The 23,195-nt window shown below is 47.7% G+C and overlaps 1 protein-coding gene across 7 annotated transcripts in view; it reads right to left on the reverse strand.

Moving 5' to 3' along the window:
* Window positions 1-23,195, reverse strand: part of CCDC30 (coiled-coil domain containing 30) — a 147,423-nt gene that overhangs the window by 101,699 nt on the left and 22,529 nt on the right. For 3 of the 7 annotated variants that reach the window (XM_044996253.1, XM_044996251.1, XM_044996254.1), the window contains 3 exons: window positions 13,098-13,288; window positions 9,482-9,571; window positions 32-185 (listed from right to left, as the gene is read on the reverse strand). In XM_044996253.1, coding sequence (XP_044852188.1) covers window positions 32-185; window positions 9,482-9,571; window positions 13,098-13,288 — 435 coding nt within the window. Of the gene's footprint in view, window positions 1-31; window positions 186-9,481; window positions 9,572-9,762; window positions 9,864-11,002; window positions 11,184-13,097; window positions 13,289-23,195 lie in introns of those variants that run through there. The other 4 variants (XM_044996257.1, XM_044996255.1, XM_044996258.1 and 1 more) reach the window with 4 other exon arrangements.

Raw genomic sequence — 23,195 nt, forward strand, 5'->3', positions numbered from 1 at the left:
AATAATTGAGTCACATGCCGCTCAAATTTACCCAGTTTGCTTTGCTCCTTTTTCTGCATGTCCAGTTCATCTGTTAGCCTGCGGATCTCTTCGTGAGCCATCTGCAGCCTCCGTGCGGCCTCATCCAGGTCTCGCTCAACCCGCTTTCGTAACACTTTCTCTCTTTCCAGCTCTTCATTATGGGACTGAAACATAAGCAGTGCTCATGGGGCAAAGGAAACCAAATACCTTGTCTGCACTAATAAGCTGCAGTGTAGCAGCTTGCATTAGGGCAGGGGTGGGAAAACTTTTTGGCCTGAGGGCCACATCTGAGTATGGGAATTGTATGGCAGGCCATGAATGCTCACGAAATTAGGGGTTGGGGTGCAGGAGGGGGTGAGGGCTCTGGCTGGAGGTGCAGGCTCTGGGGTGGGGCCAGGAATGAGGGGTTTGGGGTGCACGAGGGCTACAGGCTTGAGCAGAGGGGTTTGGAGTATGGGAAGGGGCTCCGGGCTGAGGAAGGGGGTTGGGGTGTGGGAGGGAGTATGGGCTCTGGACTGAGGGTGCGGGTTCCAGGGTGGGGCCAGAAATGAGGGGTTCAGGGTGCAGGAGGGGGCTCTGGGGTGGGGCAAGGTGGGGAGGTGGGGGGCGAGGGCTCCGGCTGGGGGTGCGGGCTCTGGGGTGGGGCTGGGACTAAGGGGTTGGGGGTGCAAGAGGGTGCTCTAGGCTGGGACTGAGGGGTTCGGAGGGCAGGAGGGGGATCAGGGCTGGGGCAGGGGGTTGGGGCAGGGGAGGCGGTCAGGGGTGCAGGCTCCAGGTGGCGCTCACCTCAAGCAGCTCCCGGAAGCAGTGGAATGTCCCCCTCCAGCTCCTACGTGTGACGGCATGGTGCCAACCAGGTGGCTCTATGTGCTGCCCCATCTGCAGATGCTGCCCTTGCAGCTCCCATTGGCTGCGGTTCCCAGCAAATGGGAGCTGCAGAGCCGGTGCTTGGGGAGGGGACAGCATGTGGAGCCCTACATGTAGGAGCTGGAGGGGGGACTTGCTGCTGTTTCTGGGAGCCAGGCGGAGACACAGCATGCATGGAGCAGGGCAAGCCCACAACCCTGCTCCCCGGCAGGAGCTCGAGGGCCAGATTAAAAGGTCTGATGGGCCAAACATTGCCCATGGCCCGTAGTTTACCCACCCCTGCACTAGTGCATGGGAAGTGGGGACACACTAAATATGCAGGAAGCAGGTGTGTGGGAGCTGCTGCTGAGGCAGTATATGGAGTTGCTGGCAACCCCCAGTTACATAAGGATGCTGACATGTTATGTGTGTATGTCATGGCTGCGGGCTGGCAGCTGATTTTAGGCATCAGTGTTTTCCAGGTGAATCCCTGTGGGATAAAAAGAACAGAAACACTTTCTCCCTTGAGAAACACTGTTAGTCAAGTTGTATTTTCAGTCCTAGACTTATAGATTTTAAGTCTAGGAGGAACCATTAGATCTAGCATGGCTTCCAGCAGGGCATCCAGTTTTGATCTGAAGACTTCAAAAGATGGAGAATCCACCACTTCCCTTGGTAGTTTGTTCCAATGGTTAATCAATTTTGCATTCTCTTTAGTGTCTTTGGGTTGTTTGGGGTGGGGGAATGGGCAAAGCTGAGAGCAGCCAAGCCCTGAATGAGAGCTGCAAGGCTGTTTAATAAAAGACTTACTTTTTTTATGTTTACAGTGGAGGAAAGTGCTTTTTGCTCAAACTTTCCAAAACAATTCCCACTGGGGCACTTCCTTTTCCCATTTGCATTCCCTTTCACTTTCATTCTCTGCTTCTATCACCACATGATTTTCAACTTCCACATGTAATGTTTCCACTTCTTGGCCCTGGTCTACACTATGAGTTTAGATCGAATTTAGCAGCGTTAGATTGATTTAACCCTGCACCTGTCCACACGATGAAGCCATTTTTGTTGACTTAAAGGATTCTTAAAATTGATTTCTATACTCCTCCCCGATAAGGAGATTAGTGCTGAAATCGACCCTGCTGGGTCGAATTTGAGGTAGTGTGGACGCAATTCAACGGTATTGGCCTCCGGGAGCTATCCCAGAGTGCTCCATTGTGACCGCTCTGGACAGAACTCTCAACTCAGATGCATTGGCCAGGTAGACAGGAAAAGCCCCGTGAACTTTTAAATTTCATTTCCTGTTTGACCAGTGTGGCGAGCTGATCAGCACAGGTGACCATGCAGAGCTCATCAGCAGAGGTGACCATGCAGTCCCAGAATCGCAAAACAGCTCCAGAATGGACCGAACGGGAGGTACTGGATCTGATCGCTGTTTGGGGAGACAAATCCATGCTATCAGAACTCCGTTCCAAAAGACAAAATGCCAAAATATTTGAAAAAATCTCCAAGGGCATGAAGGACAGAGGCTCTAACAGGGACCCGCAGCACTGCCGCGTGAATCTTAAGGAGCTGAGGCAAGCCTACCAAGGAACCAGAGAAGCAAACAGCCACTCTGGGTCAGAGCCCCAGACATGCTGCTTCTATGATGAGCTGCATGCCATTCTAGAGGGTGCCCCTACAACTACCCCACCCCTGTGCATGGACTCCGTCAATGGAGTCTCACGCAACAGGGATGTGGATTTTGGGGACGAAGAAGATGAGGAGGAGGAGGAGGCTGAAGATAGCGCACAGCAAGCAAGTGGAGAAACCGTTTTCCCTGACAACCAGGAACTGTTTTTCACCCTGGATCTAGTACCCTCCCAACCCACCCAAGGTGGGCTCCCGGACCTTGAAGGTGGGGAAGGGACCTCTGGTGAGTGTATCTTTGTAAATATAATACATGGTTTAAAAGCAATCGTGTTTAATGATTAATTTGCCTTGAAGACTTGGGATGCATTGGCAGCCAGTACAGCTACTGGAAAAGTCTGTTCATGTGTATGGGGATGGAGCAGAAATCCTCCAGGGACATCTCAGTGCAGTACTCCCAGTGTCACCCGGTTGAAATAGGGGAATTTTATTAAGGGGACATTCAGAGGTGACCGTTCCTGCTGGGCTGTTTGCCTGTGTCTTAAAAGAAATCATCCCCGCTGTTAGCCACGCGGTGGCGGGAGGGGTGAAGCGATCATCCCAGAGAATTGGGGGTGGGGGGGTTAGTTGGGTTTGTGCTGCACGTTAACCCGAAAACCACAGCCCCTCCTTTTAAATGGCCAGCCCAACGGGTTCTTGGTATGGGACATGAGGGCGCTGCTGTTTGAAACCATCCCCACATGTTATGAAGATTAAAGAAGCCAGAAGACTGTGGCTTACCATGTCTGCCTGCAAGCCAAATTCTGTTGCCCGCCGGCCCTGCGTGTATGATCTCTCACTTCAAACTGGCAGGCCCTCAATATAAGAGGCAAAATGCGACCTTGTAAAGAAAGCACACGTGCTATGTAATGTTAACAGCTTGGTTCACCATGAAGGAGTCTACCCATTGTTTTCTAAAATCTATCTCTTTAATACTACTCTTCCTTTTTTTCCTCCTGCAGCTGCAAATGTTTCAACACTCCCCGTATCATCTCCATCCCAGAGGCTAGCAAAGATTAGAAGGCCAAAAAAAAGGCACTTGCAATGAAATGTCCACTGAGCTCATGCAGTCCTCCTGCACTGAAAGAGCCAGCAGAATGCCTGGAGGCAGACACTGTCAGAGTGCAGGAAAGCACAAAATGAACGTGAGGACAGGTGGCGGGAGCAAGAAGAGAGATGGCAGGATCAAGATGATCGGTGGCATCAGCGTGATGAGAGGAAACAGGAAGCAATGCTTAGGCTACTGGAAGATCGAACTGATATTCTCCAGCATATTGTTGAGGTGCAGGAAAGGCAGCAGGAGCACAGACCGCCACTGCAGCTCCTGTGTAACCACCACCCTCCCCCCCAAGTTCCATAGCCTCCTCACCCAGACACCCAAGAACGCGGTGGCAGGGCCTCCGGCCACCCAACCACTCCACCCCAGAGGACTGCCCAAGCAACAGAAAGCTGGCATTCAATAAGTTTTGAAGTGCAGTGTGGCCTTGTCCTTCCCTCCTCCCCTCCTCCACCACCCCACCCGGTGCTTCCCTCCTCCCCCACCCCTCCTGGGCTACCTTGGCAGTTATCCCGCCCAATTGTGACGAATTAATAAAGAATCCATGAATTTGAAACAACAATGACTTTATTGCCTCTGCAAGCGGAGATCAAAGGCGGGGAGGGCAGTTAGCTTACAGGGAAGTAGAGAGAACCAAGGGGGCGGATTTTCATCAAGGAGCAAAAACCAGAACTTTCACACCGTAGCCTGGCCAGTCATGAAACTGGTTTTCAAAGCTTCTCTGATGTGCAGTGTGCCCTGCTGTGCTCTTCTAACCGCCCTAGTGTCTGGCTGTGCGTAATCAGCGGCCAGACAATTTGCCTCAACCTCCCACCCTCCCATAAACGTCTCCCCCTTACTCTCACAGATATTGTGGAGCACACAGCAAGCAGTAATAACGATGGGAATATTGGTTTAGCTAAGGTCTAATCAAGTCAGTAAACTGTGCCAGCGCGCTTTTAAATGTCCAAATGCACATTTTACCACCATTCTGCACTTGCTCAGCCTATAATTGAACAGCTCCTGACTACTGTCCAGGGTGCCTGTGTACGGCTTCGTGAGCCATGACATTAAGAGGTAGGCTGGGTCCCCAAGGATAACTATAGGCATTTCAACATCCCCAACGGTTATTTTCTGGTCTGGAAAGTAGGTCCCTTGCTGCAGCTGTTCACACAGACCAGAGTTCCTAAAGATGCAAGTGTTATGTACCTTTCCCGGCCATCCCACATTGATGTTGGTGCAACGTCCCCCTTGTGATCCACCAGTGCTTGCAGCACCACTGAAAAGTACCCCTTGCGGTTTATGTACTGGCTACCTTGGTGGTCCAGTCCCAAGATAGGGATATGGGTTCCGTCTATCGCCTCACCACAGTTAGGGAATCCCATTGCAGCAAAGCCATCCACTATGACCTGCACATTTCCCAGAGTCACTACCCTTGATAGCAGCAGCTCAGTGATCGCGTTGGCTACTTGGATCACAGCAGCCCCCACAGTAGATTTGCCCACTCCAAATTGATTCCCGACTGACCGGTAGCTGTCTGCTGTTGCAAGCTTCCAGAGGGCTATCGCCACTCGCTTCTGAACTCTGAGGGCTGCTCTCTGTCATAACCATACAACTAAGGGTAGCCTAAAATTCCTCCTTACCTGTAAGGGGTTAAGAAGTTCAAATAACCTGACTGGCACCTAACCAAAAGGACCAATGGGGAAAGAAGATACTTTCATTTGGGGGTGGGGGGAAGGCTTTGTTTGTGTGTTGTCTGGGAAGGCAGAGAAGCATCAGGTTAGGAAAACTCCTTCTCCTATAAACCATCCTGTACAAACCGGACAGTCTCTACGCAAAAGAATAAATGGACACAAATCTGACATCAGGAATCATAACATTCAAAAACCAGTGGGAGAACACTTCAACCTCTCTAACCACTCAGTGACAGACTTGAAGGTGGCAATTTTGCAACAAAAAAACTTCAAAAACAGACTCCAAAGAGAAACTGCTGAACTTGAATTAATATGCAAACTAGATACAATTAACTGTGGCCTAAACAGAGACTGGGAATGGTTGGGTCATTACACTAATTGAATCTATTTCCCTATGTTAAGTTCTCCTCACACCTTCTATGGGCCATCTTAATTATCACTTCAAAAGGTTTTTTTTTCCTCCTGCTGACGATAGCTCATCTCAATTGATTAGACTCTTCCTGTTGGTATGCATACTTCCACCTTTTCATGTTCTCTGTATGTATAAATATCTCTGTCTGTGTGTTCCATTCTATGCATCCGAAGAAGTGAGCTGCAGCTCACGAAAGCTCATGCTAAAATAAATTTGTTAGTCTTTAAGGTGCCACAAGTACTCCTGTTCTTTTTGCGGATACAGACTAACACGGCTGCTACTCTGCATCCTGTACAAGTCTCTGATATTACAAAAAAAGTGAGTAAAAGCCAGGGAAGGCGTGTTAGATTATCTTTTGGTTTTTTTGCTTGTGAATTTCTCTTTGCTGGAGGGAGGTTTATTCCTGTCTTTGTAACTTTGAAACTAAGCCTAGAGGAAGTTCTGGTGTGTTTTTTGAATCTTTTGTTACCCTGTAGAGTTGTTTTCCATCCTGATTTTACAGAGGTGATTTTTACCTTTTGTTTTTAAATCAAATCCTTCTTTTAAGAACCTGACTGATTTTTCCATTGTCTTAAGACCCAGGGGTTTGGGTCTGTAATCACTTTGTAACCAATTGGTTAGGATATATTTCTCAAGCCTCCCCAGGAAAGGAGGTGTAAGGGCTTGGGGGGATATTTGGGGGGAACAGGAACTCCAAGTGGTCCTTTCCCTGATTCTTTGTTAATCATTTGGTGGTCACAGCGTACCGTTCCAAGGACAAAAAGAATTGTGCCTTGGGGAAGTTTTTACCTAAACTGGTAGAAATAAGCTTAGGGGACTTTCATGCAGGTCCCCACATCTGTACCCCAGAGTTCAGAGTGGAAAAGGAACCCTAACACTCTTATCTTGGTATTCTTGCGCTCCAGCGCGGGGGAAAGCAAGTCACAAAGTTCCATAAAAGTGCCCTTACGCATGCGAAAGTTTTGCAGCCACTGGGAATCATCCCAGACCTGCAACACTATGTGATCCCACCAGTCTGTGCTTGTTTCCCGGGCCCAGAATCGGCGTTCCACGGCATGAACCTGCCCCATTAGCACCATGATGTCCCAATTTCCATGGCCCGTGCTTTGAGAGAACTCTGTGTCCATGTCCTCATCACTCTCGTCACCATGCTGCCGTCGCCTCCTTCCCTGCTTTTGAAGTTTCTGGTGCTGCATATACTGCAGGATAATGCGCGTAGTGTTTACAATGCTCATAACTGCCGCGGTGATCTGAGCGGACTCCCTGCTTGTTGTGGTATGTCTTCTGCAGAAAAAAGGCGCGAAATGATTCTCTGCCGTTGCTCTCACGGAGGGAGGGGCGACTCATGACATGGCTTACAGGGTTGGCTTACAGGGAATTAAAATCAACAAAGGGGGCGGGTTTGCATCAAGGAGAAACACACACAACTGTCACACCGAAGCCTGGACAGTCATGAAATTGGTTTTCAAAGCCTCTGTGATGCGCAACGCGCCTTGCAGTGCTCTTCTAATCTAATTGCAAACAGCCTATATCAGCAAACAGCGCCAGCAAGATTTTAAACGTCCAAAGGCACATTCTACCACCATTCTGCACTTGTTCAGCCTATAGTTGAACTGCTTCTTACTACTGTCCAGGCTTCATGAGCCATGGGAGCAAGGGGTAGGCTGGGGTAGGTGGGGCCCGCTGGGAGAACAGCTTGAGGCAGAAGCCTCCAGTTGGCATGATATTCCAGGCAGGACTGAATCTCCATTAGACGAAACTTAAAGAAGAGAATGACCAGGAGTCATTCCCATTTTTGTCTAGGCACCCCCGACCGACCTCACCAAGGTTGGCCAGGAGCACCCATGTCTGCCCAGGCGCCCCTGACCGACATCACCGAGGTCGGCCAGGAGCAACCAGAAGATGGCGGCAGACGGTGCAGTACCACTGCTAACAATCTTTACTAACTTGCAAAGACAAGAAGCTGCTGCTGCTGCTGTGTAGCAATGCAGTACCGCGTCTGTCAGCAGCACCCAGGAGACGTACGGTGACGGTGAGCTGAGCGGGCTCCATGCTTGCTGTGGTATGTCGTCTGCCCGGGTAACCCAGGAAAAAAGGCAAGAAACCATTTTTTTGCCATTGCTTTCATGGAGGGAGGGAGGCCTGACGACATGTACCCAGAACCACCTGCGACAATGTTTTTGCCCCATCAGGCATTGGGAGCTCAACCCAGAATTCCAATGGGTGGCGGAGACTGCAGGAACTGTTGGATAGCTACCCAACTCTATCCAACAAGTGCAACGCTCTGGAAGTCGATGCTAGCCTCGGTACTGTGGACACACTCTGCTGACTTAATGCGCTTAGTGGGGACATACGTAATCGACTGTATAAAATCAATTTCTAAAAAATTGACTTCTATAAAATCGACCTAATTTCGTAGTGTAGACATACCCTGAGTTTCTTTCCCTTCCTGCTTTCTGCTCATCTCTCTTCCCTTCCTTGTCTCATCTTTCTTCCTTCTGCTCCTCCATGTCTTTTCCCTCTCTCCTCCCAGATCTCCCTTCCCCCAACACGTTTCTTCACTTTTCCCTTGTCTTTTCCATGTGTCTTTAGCTGGAACCTGCCTCTTCCTTCTAAGGCAGTTGCCCAGCTAGGCTAGCTCCAGGAGCACTGAGTCTGCCAGCTAATACTGACCTCCTCCTGTTATAGTCTGCACCAGCTCCTGGACTGTGGATGTTTTTTATTCAGGAGCCAAGTACCGTTTCCACTAGTCAGATTTCTGCAGAAAGTGATTTTAATTCATAACTAGGGCTCTACCAAATTCATGATCCATTTTGGTCAATTTCACAGTCACAGGATTTAAAAAATCATAAATTTCATGATTTCAGCTATTTAAATCTGAAATTTCACAGTGTTGTAACTGTAGAGGGTCCTGACCCAAAAAGGAGTTGGGGGTGGGTCACAAGGTAGGGTGGGTTGCGGTACTGCTACCCTTACTTCTGCACTGCTGCTGGCAGAGCTGGGCCCTCAGTCAGCAGCCGCCACTCTCCAGCCACCCAGCTCTGAAGTCAGTGCAGAAGTAAGGGTGGCAATACCGCAACCCCCCTAAAATAACCTTGTGACTCCCCTGCAACTCCCTTTTGAGTCAGAACCCCCAATTTGAGAAACAAATGGTTTCCCCAGTGAAATCTGTGTAGTATAGGATAAAAGCACACAAAAGACCAGATTTCACAGTGGGAGACCAGATTTCACTGTCCGTGATGCATTTTTCAAGGCTGTGAATTTGGTAGGTCCCTACTTATAACTGCTCTCAACCCAGTTGACCTGCATCTGCTTTACTTCCCAAAGTCACATCTCTGTGTGGAATCACAGTTACACACTGTATCAGGGCCGCCCAGAGGATTCAGGGGGCCCTGGGTCTTTGGCGGCGGGGGGGCCCCCAGCTTCGGCGGTAATTTGGCGGCGGGGGATCCTTCCGCTCCAGGACCCGCTGCCGAAGTTCCCCGAACACCCTGGGACTTCAGCGGCGGTTCCCGCTTTGGCGGTAATTCGGCGGTGGGGGGTCCTTCTGCCTCGGAGCAGAAGGACGCCACCCCCTCCCCCCCCCCCCGCCACCGAAGACCCGGAGTGGAAGAAGCTCCAGGGGCCCGGGCCCCGCGAGAGTTTTCCAGGGCCCCCAGAGCGAGTGAAGGACCCCGCTCCAGGGCCCCTGAAAAACTCTCGTGGAGGCCTCTGCGGGGCCCGGGGCCTGGGGCAAATTGTCCCACTTGCCGCCCCCCTCTGGGCAGCCCTGTACTGTATTAGAAGCAAAAGGTTGCATAAATGTTTTACCTTATTCATTGTCTCTTTAGTATGTTGCATGGATTCGCGTTGTTGCTGAAGTTCATCTTCTAACGTCTGGTGGATATGATCAAATTTATCCTTGCATGAAAAGACATATTAATAAGCCAACACCATAAAAAGGCTTGCTGCTAATCTTCACTGGATATTGATATGCCACCATTTAAATGTTAACGTATCTTAATTAACCATGGGTTGTAATCATGTCTTATATTTCAAAAGTGCCTTTAATCCAGATAGATCCCAAATTGCTTTGAAGAGCCCTCACTTGCCTGTTGCACTCTGCTGCTTATTGGGAACTCTGCAGGTTCTTTGCCTTTTTTAACCTTGTGATGTCATGGGCCTCTTCCTTTTACATCCTATGGGCTCAGCTCTGCACAAAGAAATATACTGATATTGAATATACTTGACTGACTCTACTTGAATAAAGCTGGATAACTCCTCATGTTCCAGCCAGTCTGCACCACTCAAAATCTTAATTACAACCTCATACTTCCTCCAGAAACACAAACCACGCAGCACACTCAACCTGTGCACATATATCAACACTGCAAAGGTTGTAATTAAGATTTTGCATTTTATTGTGAGGGAGGTGAATGTGCTTGTGTGTAGTGTGTTTCCTTATCACCTGGAGCCTGAAATGGATGTTCCTGGTGAGACTTCAGAGTCTGTCCATGGAAACATGCTGTGTGGTCAGGATACCATTCAAAGGTGTCCCAGAACTTGACATTTCCTTGCTTTTAAAAGTTTGCATTGTGAGGGAGGATGTTTCACTTACCCAGCCTTAATCCCTTTTAAACACAAATCTTTCTGGACTATATTTCTGTGATTTTATTATACTGATGATATATTTTTAACATGGAAATCAGATCTTGACAACTTTGAATATCCTGCAGCTGAAATTAGGGTGACCAGACAGCAAATGTGAAAAATCGGGACAGGAGGTGGGGGGTAATAGGAGCCTATACAAGAAAAAGACCCCAAAATCGGGACTGTCCCTATAAAATCGGGACATCTGGTCACCCTAGCTGAAATGAACAGTCTTCATCCTACTGTCATGACCTTTGAAATGAATAGTTGTATTCATACTGTTAATTTTTTTGGCTGCATAAAATTTACAACAAAATTACCACCTCTCCCCATGGGAGAAGTATAGATTAAAATATTTATATATTAATAGTTTTCAACCCAAAATAATAATCAGAAATTTGTCATACTCAGTTGTCCAGAGTTAAGAGATTCCTATCAGGCATCATATATAACTGTAACGGATAAGAAGTGTGAAAGTCTGTACTAGAGTTAGACAGGGAGAGTTCATTAATGTGTCAGACTAAACTCAAGTATGGTCCTTCACTAACCAGAGTCAGTGAGGATTGTATATATTGTATATCCTTGGTGGGAGTATTAGCCATTAGCTACTTCAGATCTTTTTCACAAGAGATTGTTTCATTTGGCCAAATAATTGATTAGTGACTATCTTCTGTGATCTAGGATCCCTTGTCCTTTGCTCACCTGGGGCACACCAACAATGCTGTTGCCTGAGTGATACATGGGAAACTTTGCATAGATATGTGTAAAAAATCCTTTTCTAACATTCTTTTCTCTCCATTCTTCCTCCCATTGATTAACTCGCTTGTTCGGTGCTGACTCCTCAGTTAGTGCTGCCCTCTTTGCAGAAATTATCTGATTATACCTGGTAATTGACCAAGAACAAGTTGTAATTAAACTCAGTATTTTATTAGAAGGTTATTATAGCTCTGTTGGCTCTTTTTTAAATACCTTGAGGCTTCAAACTGAATTTTTAATTGGGAATAATTGATTTGTTTGTAATGATTATTTGTATCAGATAAGTGACTAGCGTCAGCTGGCAGAGCCCTGACAGTGCAATGGTTCATGACCCAGAACTTTTGTATAAATGAAACTTCCCCCCCAATGCTAATGGAAGAGACTTATGTGTCTAAACATCAGCCATAATCTGGATGTGTTAAGTGTGAACTCAAGTTGGTATTTATCTGAAAATATGAATGACTATTTATTTATAATATATGGGAAGTGGGTGTTGGATGTTTTTACTTGGGGTACCAGAGCCTTTTGTGACTTGAAGATTTAGGCTCTAACCATGAAAAGACTTAGGGATGGGGTTTTCTCAAGCCTAATGCTGAGTTCTTTTGAATATTCCACTCCATGCATGTGCGTAAGTCTTTTCAGGATTGAGGTCGTATTTACGAAATTGTTTAATGACTATTTTGGATTGCATATGCATTAGGTGTATTTTTGTTGCTTTTACGTTTTACTATTTATAGACTGAAAATATGACAGGATTATGGTAAAATTTAATAATAGCATAATTATTGAAAACACAGCCTGCGACAGAACACTCAGGTCTAAGAAGGGGGCTCTCATAGTTATGGTTATTTCATGTCACAAGTTCCCTAACAGCAGCAGGCAACATCTTCCTTGACAGTGGGAAGCTGGGACCAAGACAAGTTCCCTCCAGAGCTCAAAGGCAAAGGACAGGACTGGGGCACCCGGTTTCCAGAAGCACATATGAGGCCAGCCTTGTAAGGAGCTGCTCAGAGGGAACCTTTTGCAGCATACAATAAGAAGTTTTATTGGTCCTACAAAACCCAGGAACCATGCTACGTATTCTTGAGCACCATGTACCGACATCTTTTCTGCTCACTAACTATTTACCTGTAGATAGAGACAGAGCACTCTTGTAGCAAGTCTCCTAGAAATGGCTATTATGGCTGAAATGGTACATCAAACTAACAATACTTTTGCTGGTTTTGTTATGAACCATGCTTTGGAATAAGCAGCCTAAAAATGAGGGCCTGTGGGGCTAAAATACATAGCCAGGCAACTTTTCCAGGAGAGAGTTTTTTCTTCTAAAGCATCTCCTGTTTCTTTGAAGGACTTTGGAAATGAGCTCTGTCACAGAGCCTTAGTCTTGCCATTCCAAGACCTTTATGGATCCAGTCCAGAAGTCCTTACTGTAGTCCTCATTTATGCACAGGTGTATCAGATCTCCTAGTTATATTAGAAGTCTCATGATACATAGTGTTTTACTTAAAGCCCCAGGTCCTACAGTCATGTGATTGGGAGACTCTTAGCTTTTGTGGTGGGTTTTTTAAAATTATGATTGAGAAGAATTCCTCAAAAGCTAGAAAGAACACACTATATTCTTTTTAAAGTCTCATGATTTTTAAGTTAATCTCACAATTTTGAGGGAGGCATGACTCATGAAATCCTGCACATGGAGTCATCAGAAATACCAAGGTCAGTGGGAAGCCAATACTACATGAGTAAGACTTCCGAACTGGGCCTTATAGGTTTTCTTTTTCATAACAAAGCCTTCAGCATTCTCTCCTTTTATAGAAAAAATAATGCTGTTAATTAGTCAATTCCAGACCTCTAGAGCAAAGCAAGTGCAAACATGGATAGGTAAAAATTAGTATGGATACAGACTTCAGCTTTAAGAATCCAGAGGGTTCTTATAAATGATAAAAATGTTTGTAATTTAAAAAAAAAAACCCAACCCTGAGAATAGCCTTAATTGTCCCTTTGGAGGGGCTAATCAGATAATCACCATTGAGGAGTTTGATACCTGAAGTTGTGCTGCACACAGTCCGTCTATGTAGCTATGCGAATCCAGCTTTTGATCTGCAATCTCTAGTTTCTCCAGCAGCGTAGTTCTTTCTACCAGTAAATAAGCAATTTGTTCGCTGGGACTGCTGTGAGCTATCTCAGACAAGCCTTCCTGTTCCAGCATTTCCTCCACCTCCTTCAGCTGGGCTTCTGAAAGAAACAGAGAGAGCAATGAGCAATCATTAGTGTATCGCTAGGGGTTGGATTTTCAAAACCGCCTGACACCCACTGCCTATGACTGCCAACGAGTGCCAGCGAGCGATTAACCTCCTTTAAAACCCCCACCCTGCTGACATGCGGAGTTCAGAATATTCAGCACCGACAAGTGGGTTAGCTTTTCAAAAGTACTTTGCTGCCATTGTTTTCAAGTGCACTGAACGAGGCAGGGGTCCTATGGAAAAAATAGTATGTGATCATGTAATCAATAAGAAAAATTAAGGTTGCAAGGAAAACTTTAATTCTGGTTTATCCTAACTCTTGAGAGCTTGATTTTGCAACCTTAATAGTGATCTTTGAATGTAGAGAGACAAGGTGGGTGAGGTGATAACTTTCATTGGACCAACTTCTGTTGGGAGCAAGACAAACTTAAAAACCCCCAAAACCAAAACCAAAATTCCATCATATGGAACCATATTGACCCCCATCTTGGGTCCTGATCAGGGTTCGGCAGCATGTTAGATCCACAGCATATACCTTTACCGCTCCAACTAATAAACAGTCGAAGAAGTCAGGCTATTGTCCTCTATGTGGACCAGTCACTAGAGAAGGATGAGTTACACTCAGTGGGTTTCACAGCTATTCGTTGACCACAGAGGAATGTAGTGATGAGGATTCCTGGGCCCAATTCCAGGTTCTCTAATGGTTATGGCCCCTTCTGGCCCTGGATTCCTAGCCAGTGATGAGCTGCCAAAATCTTAACAACGGGTTCCCTATAAAAAGTTCTGATTTAACAACGGGTTCCCTATAAAAAGTTCTGATTTAAGGGATGTGCGACAGCATGTATTTTTTGTACCAATAGGGTTACCATACGTCCATATTTTCCCAGGAGGTGATTAAGAACCGAAAAGACTGACATGTCCAGGAAAATACAGATGTATTTTAACCCTACCTAAAGTTCTTTTTTAAAAAGATGGGGCTGAACTAGAAATGAGCTCCGTTTCACATGTGTGGGTGGTGATCAGGGACAGTCTCAATTTTTGGGTCTTTTTCTTATATAGGCTCCTATTACCCCTCACCCCCGTCCCGATTTTTCACACTTGCTGTCTGGTCACTCTAGGGTGTGCACATGTGTGGGTCCCAGCTGCTCCCTGCCCCCCCCCTCATTAAAGCAGGTGTGCAGGGTTACTGCCCTGGGAACTGCAGGGCACCAGTGGATGTGGGGCTGGCTGCAGGGTGGCTGTGGGCAGGGGGTGGGGCAGGGAGCGGCTGTGGGCAGGGGGCGGCTGTGGGCAGGGAAGGCGGGGGAGGGGCGCAGATACTCACACGGGGGCGGGGCTGGGAGCAGCCGGACGCAGCCAGGGACTCACGGGGCAGCAGCCGGAGCCCCAGGGCCAGAGGTCCAAAGAGCAGGAGCAGCAACAGGGCCAGGAGGCAGCTCACATGGCTCTCGCAGCACAGCGCAGCGCCCCCCGGCGGCCGGGAGGAGGAATTACAGGCTTCCCAGGCAGAGCCCATCAAAGCTTCCCTCGCAGGGAAGCTACTTAACAAGCGGTTCTAAAACCGCTTCTAAATTTAACAACGGGTTCGCGACCGGTGCGAACCGGCTCCAGCTCACCCCTGTTCCTAGCCCATCCCTGTCTTCCTTCTGTCTCCCTCCCGCTCTGCCCTATCCACTAGCTCCAAGCCCTGTCCCCTTCTCCCTCTGCTCTTATCCACCACCCCCACCACAGATGGGTAAGCACAGCCTAGCAGTTATCATGGGATAAGCCTGCACATCCCAACTCCCCCATTATGCCCTGGGAAAACCAGCTAAGTCAGGAGCTGTCTCCATCATAGAGCTCATGGGGGTGGGTGTCTGCTGCCTTCCTCTTGGCTCTCAAGTGCTGGGTTTGGAATATTTAATGGGATCACCATGGCGGAGCCCTGGCACAGCCACATGTAAGAAGAGTGCACAAGGTGAATGGGGTTTCCATGTGAGCCTCTGCTCCCTTCTCCGCATCACTGCACAGCTCTGGCCCTGCATGCGCCACACTCCACAATGTCCCCTCCGTCCAGTGTAGAGCCTGGCAAACACCCAAAGCATGCGTGGGTGGGTGATCCTTCATCTCCCAAATCTCTCCCTTAAAATGCTCTCCAGTGGTTGGACCTGCTGCCCAGCCAGCCAATGGGAGAGTGGAGGTGTCCGAAATGCCAATAATGCACCTTCCTCCAGGGGGTCCCTGCAGGAGGTCCTGGCAGAGGCAAACAGCACAGTCACACTCATCCTTATGCTGTTCCTCCAGGGGCCAACCAATAGGATGGAAATCTCCCTACAGAGTTCCCTCTTGATGACCATCAAGAACTGTTCTCCAAGTACCCTCTGCCTACCCCAATCCCAGACTGTGCCGAGTGCCATTGGTGGTGGTGGCAGATGGTAAGCACCACAGACTTCTCTGTGGGAATACAGCCATAACAGCCACTGATCCGATCAGGGGACAGCATCCAAGTTTCATAGCTGCTGTGCAAGAAGCAAAAGGGAGATTCCCATGAGCAACTGAGAAAATTTTAAAAGCATATGGAGAATGTTTTCAAAGGTGACATATGCCTCTAAGGAAACCTGCGACTGGAAGCAGACACCACAGTGGAACCTGTGTGCATACCACAAAGGAAAATTCCAGGGGCACTACATTATCCAGTATGCAAGGAGCTCAAAAGTCTGCAGAGCAGGTTATCAATCGTAGCACCTGAACAAGCCAGTACAGCCTGGGTAAGCAGTATGGTAATGGTAAAGAAGGCAAATTGCGCATCTGCATAGACCCAAAACCAGGCTGTGATGGGGCACACTTGCCCCGCACTGGGACTGCGATGGTTAACTCTACTCTCTTGGCTGAGGAGGCTACGCCCCCATGACCCTGCTGGACATGCGCCGGCTGGAGACTAGATATAAAAGGGAGCAGCTTGGTTCATTCAGGGTGGACCGCTGAAGAGGGAGGATGCAAGCTCCAGCCTGGGAACTGCGGAAGCCCCAGATGGCAGAAGCCAGGGACACTGAGGCTCCCTCCAGAGGACGTCCAAGAAGTGTCAGAGCTGCTGGGAGCTGCACTGACCGAGCAGTCCAGAGACCCCGGGGACGCTGCACCAGGAACAGGGTAGGAAGTAGTTCAGGGGGGCTAGTTATTGTGCCATGTGGGATCAGTGTGTTTCAGGCAGATTCCCTGCTGACCCAGTGGTGGGCATACTTGCCACTGACAGGGCCCTGAACTGGGACCTGGTGGAGCTGGGAGGGCCCAGGGCCTCCTACTCAGCTGCCACTGCTGCCCGCCCCTCCCCGCTCCAAGTGGCGGGCCCACTCCCCCGACTGGCTGCTAGGCCACACAGCCCTGTTGAACAGGGCAGCCCTATTGGCTCTGACTTCTAGGCCAGGCTATCCCAAGACAAGGGATGGTTGTATAAACTCAGCCATGGGGCCATCATTACCTCCCCCCATCCCAAGAAGGCGCACTTGCCCTGCAACATGGGCTCTGAAAAGATGCCACTCTCCCTTGGCGACAATTGATGACAACCTGCCAGAACTTGCCAATGCCAGAACTGTTAGTCTGCGATGTGAGGAATGGGTTTTGGCATCCTGACAACTTCTGCAATGTCAACTGGTCACTCCAAGATGGCTGCACATGCCAATGGATTAGAGGTGTTCCAGAGAAGAAAGTTTGCAGATGACACAAAAATTGGGGGAGGGGTAAATAATAAAGAACAATCTGTGCTGCTTGGTAAACTGGATACAAGCAAATGATATGTGTTTTAATATGGCTAAATGTAAACCTATACATCTCTGAACAAAGAATGTAGGCCATACTTACACTATTCTGGAAGCAGTGACTGAAAAAGTTTTGGGAGTCATGGTGGACAATCAACTGAACATGAGTTCCCAATGTGATACTGTGACCAAAAGAGCTAATGCCCTCCTAGGATGCTGTGATGGGAGTTGTATCCCACACAGACCCTGAAGGGGTTAACGTGGGCCTGAGGGGCCAATTAGGGTAGCTGGCTGCACCTGGAGGGAGAGTTGGGCATAACTGAACAAGAGCTTTGCTGGGCCAGAGTAGGCTGGATTAAAAAGTCAGGAAGTTTGCTGCAGAAGGAGGCTTCAGAGAAAGAGTGCATTGAGGAGAGGAGGAGAAATCCCAGGGGGGAGAATAAGCCCTGGGGTTCAACTCCACAGGAGTTCTGAGCAAAGGACACCTGAGTAGGTAGGAAGAAGTCCAGGGAAACAGCAACAAGTGGTAGGACTGTGCAGACCTTGGCTGCTTGTTCTAAGGTCCCTTGGATGGGAAACCAGTGTAGAGGGTGGGCCTGGGTTCCCCTACTAGCCACTGGGAAGTGGCACAGGAGCACTAGAGACGCCAGCCAGACAGCTGGTCCAGAGAGACTTTGTTACCCTGGAAGAGGATGACTACAGTGACCTGGCCAGAGGGCTGAGTCATGACGAGCACCCCAAGCCCAGGAGAGAGAGGGGTCATAAAATATCATGGTTGGAAGGGACCTGAGGAGGTCATCTAGTCCCACCCCCTGCTCAAAGCAGGACCAATCCCCAGAGAGATTTTTACCCCAGTTCCCTAAATGGTCCTCTCAAGTATTGAACTCACAACCCTGGGTTTAGCAGGCCAATGCTCAAACCACTGAGCTATCCCTCCCCCCATGGTATAGGGAAGAGGGCATCAGACCTGAGCAGAGCTAATCCCCAGATGCGGCCACAAGGAGGCATCCCTAATGGTAAGTGAACCCTATCACAGATACTTAAACAGGGGATCTCAAGTACAAGTAGAGGGGTTATTTTATCTCTGTACTAGGCACTGGTGCAACCACCGCTGCAATATTGTGTCCAGTTCTGGTGCCCATAATTCAACAAGGATTTTGATAAATTGGAGAGGGTGCAGAGAAGAGCCATGAGAATGACTGAAGGATTAGAAAATATGTCTTATAGTGATTGAGCTCTTTGGGTCTATCTATTTAGCTTAACAAAGAGAAGGTTAAGAGCTGACTTTACTAAAGTCTATAAATATTTAATAATGGGCTCTTCGGTCTAGCAGGGAAAGGTATAACATAATCCAGTGGCTAGAAGTTGAAGCTACACAAATTCAGATGGGAAATAAGGTGTACATTTTTAATGGTGAGAGTAATTAACCATTGGAACAATTTACCAATGATTGTGGTGGATTCTCCATCACTGACAATTTTAAAATCAAGATTGCATGTTGTTCTAAAAGCTGCCCTAGGAATAATTTTGGAGAAGTTTTATGGCCTGTGTTGTACAGGAGGTCAGACTAGATTATCTCACCCAAGCGCTAGAAGGGCTGCTTGGGGTGAAAATAATTGCAGATGATATCCTCGCTCTAGGTAAAGGGAATAATGATAAAGAAGCTGAAAAAGACCATGACAGAAAGCTACAAGCTTCTCTACAGCAATGCAGGGACAAGACCATAAAACTCAAACAGCATGTGGTGACATACATTGGACTTTGCTCACAGCAGAGGGACTGAATGCAGATCCCAACAAGATCAAGACAGTCAGAGACATGCCAGCTCCAGTGGATTAAAAGGGATACAGCTCTTCATAGGAATTATAAGTTTTCTGTCCACACCTGGCTGCAGTGGCAGAACCCATACATGGACTCACAAAGCAGGATGTTGAGTGGGACTGGGCAGGTTCCCAACAGGAAACATTTGACATACTGAAACAAATTATAACAGATGCCCCTGTTGTGAAGTACTATCAACCAGGAGAGCCACTGATTCTCCAATGGGATGCATCAGAGAAAGGATTGGTTTTATTTCTTTTGCAGGAGCAGCTGGTCGGTTATCTCAGCAGAGACCTTCAGAGATTGAACAGGGGAAATGCCCAAATGGAAAAGGAGCTTCTGATTGTGGTATTTGGAGTGAAGCAATTCCATCAGTGCCCCTATGACCATCTAGTGAGAGTGCAATCAGACCACAAGTTTCACTTGCTCAACTCCGCCTGCACTCAGCTTCACTCTTGAAATAGATTAGTCTCTCTAGAAACAGAAGCAAAGGCGTACTGTTTGTTTTGAGTTCTATTTTGCATTGTGCCTAGGTTTGGCATCAAAACCAAAATCCATTGAAAGAAATCCCGAAGAAGGGCAGTTTGCTTTGGAACTTTGCAGCAGAGGGGAAAAAAAATCATACATTTGAGTGCCTGGCCGGACTGCTACGATCTAGTCTCACCATCTGCTAGCACAGGCCAGAGAATTCCACCCAGGGATTCTTGCACTGAACCCAGTAATGTGTGGGTGGGCTGGCACAGATCTTTAAAAACAAACACCAACATCCGGATTTAAAGACTCCATATGATGGAGAATTGACCGTTTGTGCTCCAGTTGTTATTCATCCTCATTTCAAAATTTGCTTCCTATTTCGAGTTCAGGACAGAAAACGAGTGAGACACTCAGAGCATGGCAGTAGGACAGGAATTGAGGGTGGCGGTGGCTCTTACATACTGTCACACTAAGCCTTTAGATCTGCAATGGGTCATGTATGCAGCTCCACTGGTAACATCTCTTTAAATGGTCCTTGTCCCACCCCAGGGAGGTAGACAATTCTCAAAGGCGAGTCTTAGCAAGGGCCTCCTATAAAGGAACAGGAAAAGCTAAAGCACCCTCCTATTTTGTTTGGTTACTTTTCTGTTGGTAAGTGGCATTTGCCAAACAGTTCCATAAACTCAGGCTGGATACAATCCAGTATAACAATCTCAACCTAAGCCTGAAGGCCAAATCAATTGCATGTTTCCACTCAACATTCTGCTGCCTGCTCTATCTAGCCCATGGATGGAAAACACCCTGCGGTTTCCTGTTTGTCTCCTCCCTTGATCTTAAACTGCAGCTTGTACAATTAATATACTAAGGTCACATGTGGCTGCCTTGCCGTTTTCCTGCACAAAGTGCAGCAAAATGCTTTTTTTATTTAGTTTGCTGTTTAAAATACACCTGGCTGCATGTTCTAGATGCACAGCTAAGAAATATGACAATGCTAATGCTAAAGAGTCCCAAGAAATTATAAACTCTTCCTCACCCAGTAGCAGTTTCTGTAATCAGGATGATCACATGAACACTCACCCCACCCAGAAAGCACATACACTCAACTGCTAGATTGAGCTTTATCTTCAAAGAATTCATATTTGACCTAGAATAGAAATGATTATTCAGAGGGAATTAGTGGAAAATATGGGGGAGGGATGTACCTTTAAATTTAGGACCAAAAGAGACAGTGACACTTCAGCCAGGAAAGGACGTATTAATCCCCTATGAGATCTTCACACTTCTGTCTCTCTGTGCTAATTCTAGGTTGAGCAAAAGAAGATCTATAGCTAAGCTTTAGTGGGAGCCAAGGCATGGAGCTGTGTCTATGCCAGGCTTTCAGCTGAAATATTTTGCACTGGCACTGACTCAGGTACAGGTCTGCTATTCGGGACAATAATGGGGGTGCTCTAGGTGACCCCCAGTGTTTTCAGCACTGTATTATCTAACCCTGGTTGGGTAGGAAGGCCAGCATCTTGGCCACACTAGGGCTCCCACTGTTGCTATCACTGCCAGAGCTATTCTAGTTTTAATATGGGGGGGGATTTTTCAGACCAAAAGCTGGTGTAGACAGAGCTCCTCAGTTCAAGGAAGCTTCTGAAACCAAGCTTATTTGTCTAGGAGAAGGGGGATGAATCCACATCCCAAAAGGAACGACCCTGAGACTGCCACAGCCAGCACCTTGGAATACTATGGGGTAGCTCACAGACAGTGGAGATGGCCACTCAGCTGGGTAGACAAATAGAGCATGGCAAGTCTGCCTGAAAACAAAGAGGCCACTTGGTCTTATGGATGAGAAATGCTACTGAGAGAGAGGGAAGGTGCGGAAATAATGAGGTGTTGGGATCTCTGTGCCCCTTACTTTCCTTTTCTCTTCTCTGGCTCTTCCATCCCCCAAGGCAGGGGTGGCTCCAGGCACCAGCACACCAAGAGCGTGCTTGGGGCGGCAAGCCGCAGGGGGCACTCTGCCGGTTGCCGCGAGGGCGGCAGGCAGGCTGCCTTCGGCGGCATGCCTGCGGAGGGTCCACTGGTCCTGCGGCTTCGGCGAACCTCCCGCAGGCTGCCGCCAAATTCGCGGGACCGGGGACCTCCTGCAGGCAAGCTGCCGAAGGCAGCCTGCCTGCCATGCTTGGGGCAGCAAAATGCCTAGAGCCGCCCCTGTCCCAAGGTCTCTACTTCCCTCCTCACCCTCCCATCCATCCCCCCAGTCACTACTTCCCTTTCCTTGGTCCTCGCACACAGCCTCCAGGCACCAACATGATCTCCCCTTTCATTGCACCCCTACATAATCTCCCCTTTTGGTGCGCACTCTCTCCCCACTCCTGCTGAACCCCATCCATTATGGGGGTTCTCCCGCACCTTCCTCTGAAGCAGCTGGTGCTAGTCACTCTCTCAGACAAGATACTGGATTAGAGGGACCAGTGGCCTGAACCAGTCTGGCCGTTCCTATGTTCCTATGGTATTTGTATATCAGACAGGCATTCTCCTAATAGCCCTGCTACAGAATAGCCTCAGCAGTATGATCTGGAGTAGCCCAGATCCAACTACTTATAGATAGCAGCCTCAAAGCCTGGGGTGGAGAAACAGCTGCTCCTCTTTTATAAGATCAATATACTTTTTAGGTCAAATACTGGTGCCTAGTTACTATTTTTAGATTTTAAATTCTTTGGGGCAGGCACTGTGTTTTCTTTACCTTTGTACTGCACCTACTGCAACAATAATACACGTACTGTAACAGTAATCAGCAATGTGGTTGGAATTTTGCAGTTACTGTTCTGTGCATTTCTAAAGTAAAAATATAAAGCAACAGCTATTTTGTACGAGGTTTGAGATAGTGAAACAAGGTGTAATCGCTTGAAATACTACATGCATACATTTGAAATGCATTACCCCTCCTCCCCCCAAGAGGAAGGGCAATTAGGCAAAGGAATGATCTGCCTAGGCAGGTGGTTGGGGCAGGCTTTCTAGAAGCCTGCAAGGGGAACCTTGACAAAAAACTTGAGGGACAAAGAAAACTTCTGCTCCTGAGGGGAGGCCTCTCTGAGCCCATCAACTGTTAGAGAAAGAACGACAAGTTAAATATTAGCAAGGTAGAGCAAAGCAGGAATTCAGAATCAATTTGCCCCTGGGGAAACCATGAAATCTGACTTGTAACAAAATAACCCACCCAGACACACAGCTGTTTTGGTTAGGAGCGTGAGTTTTTACTGATCTAGTTATACAGGTATAAGCCCTAGTATGGACGAATTGTACTGGTACAAGGGCACCATCTACAAGTGTAATCTATTTCCCTCCCCAAATGGCAATAAGCTATGCTGGTATAAGCACTGTGGTTCCAGTATAACTGAGCCCAGACTAGGAGGGGTGCTACACAACTTGCATGGTTAAATTGTTGAACTGGTTATGCGTAGGCAGGATCTTAGGCTAGATCCCGCTATATCTTCTCATGTTTCACTTTTTAGACAAACTGAGCTGTGCTCCTAGTGAGAGCAGTGGAAACATGATGCTATAGTTAGTTGTCTCTCATAAAAGCTGTTGGTACCTCAGCACATAAACAATCAATCTACCCTACAAAAACACTGAGCCTATTAGAAGAGAGCTGTTGAAATGGATTGCAACCTGCCTCAAGGACAGGAACCTGTTCACTGCAGAGAAAGGCACTAAATGCCCCCTAGGACCAATACTTGAGCATAAAGTCAGCAGTAGCTGGATCCTGAGGATAACACAAGTTATACCACAGCTTTATTCCTGTGGTTATAAGGGCAGTTTAATAGACCACTAACTAAATCACTGTTTTACTCTATCACTAGAGAACTTTTGATTGATTTTTGT

Source organism: Mauremys mutica, chromosome 21 (genome assembly GCF_020497125.1).
Source record: "Mauremys mutica isolate MM-2020 ecotype Southern chromosome 21, ASM2049712v1, whole genome shotgun sequence".
Classification (NCBI taxonomy): Eukaryota; Metazoa; Chordata; order Testudines; family Geoemydidae; genus Mauremys; species Mauremys mutica.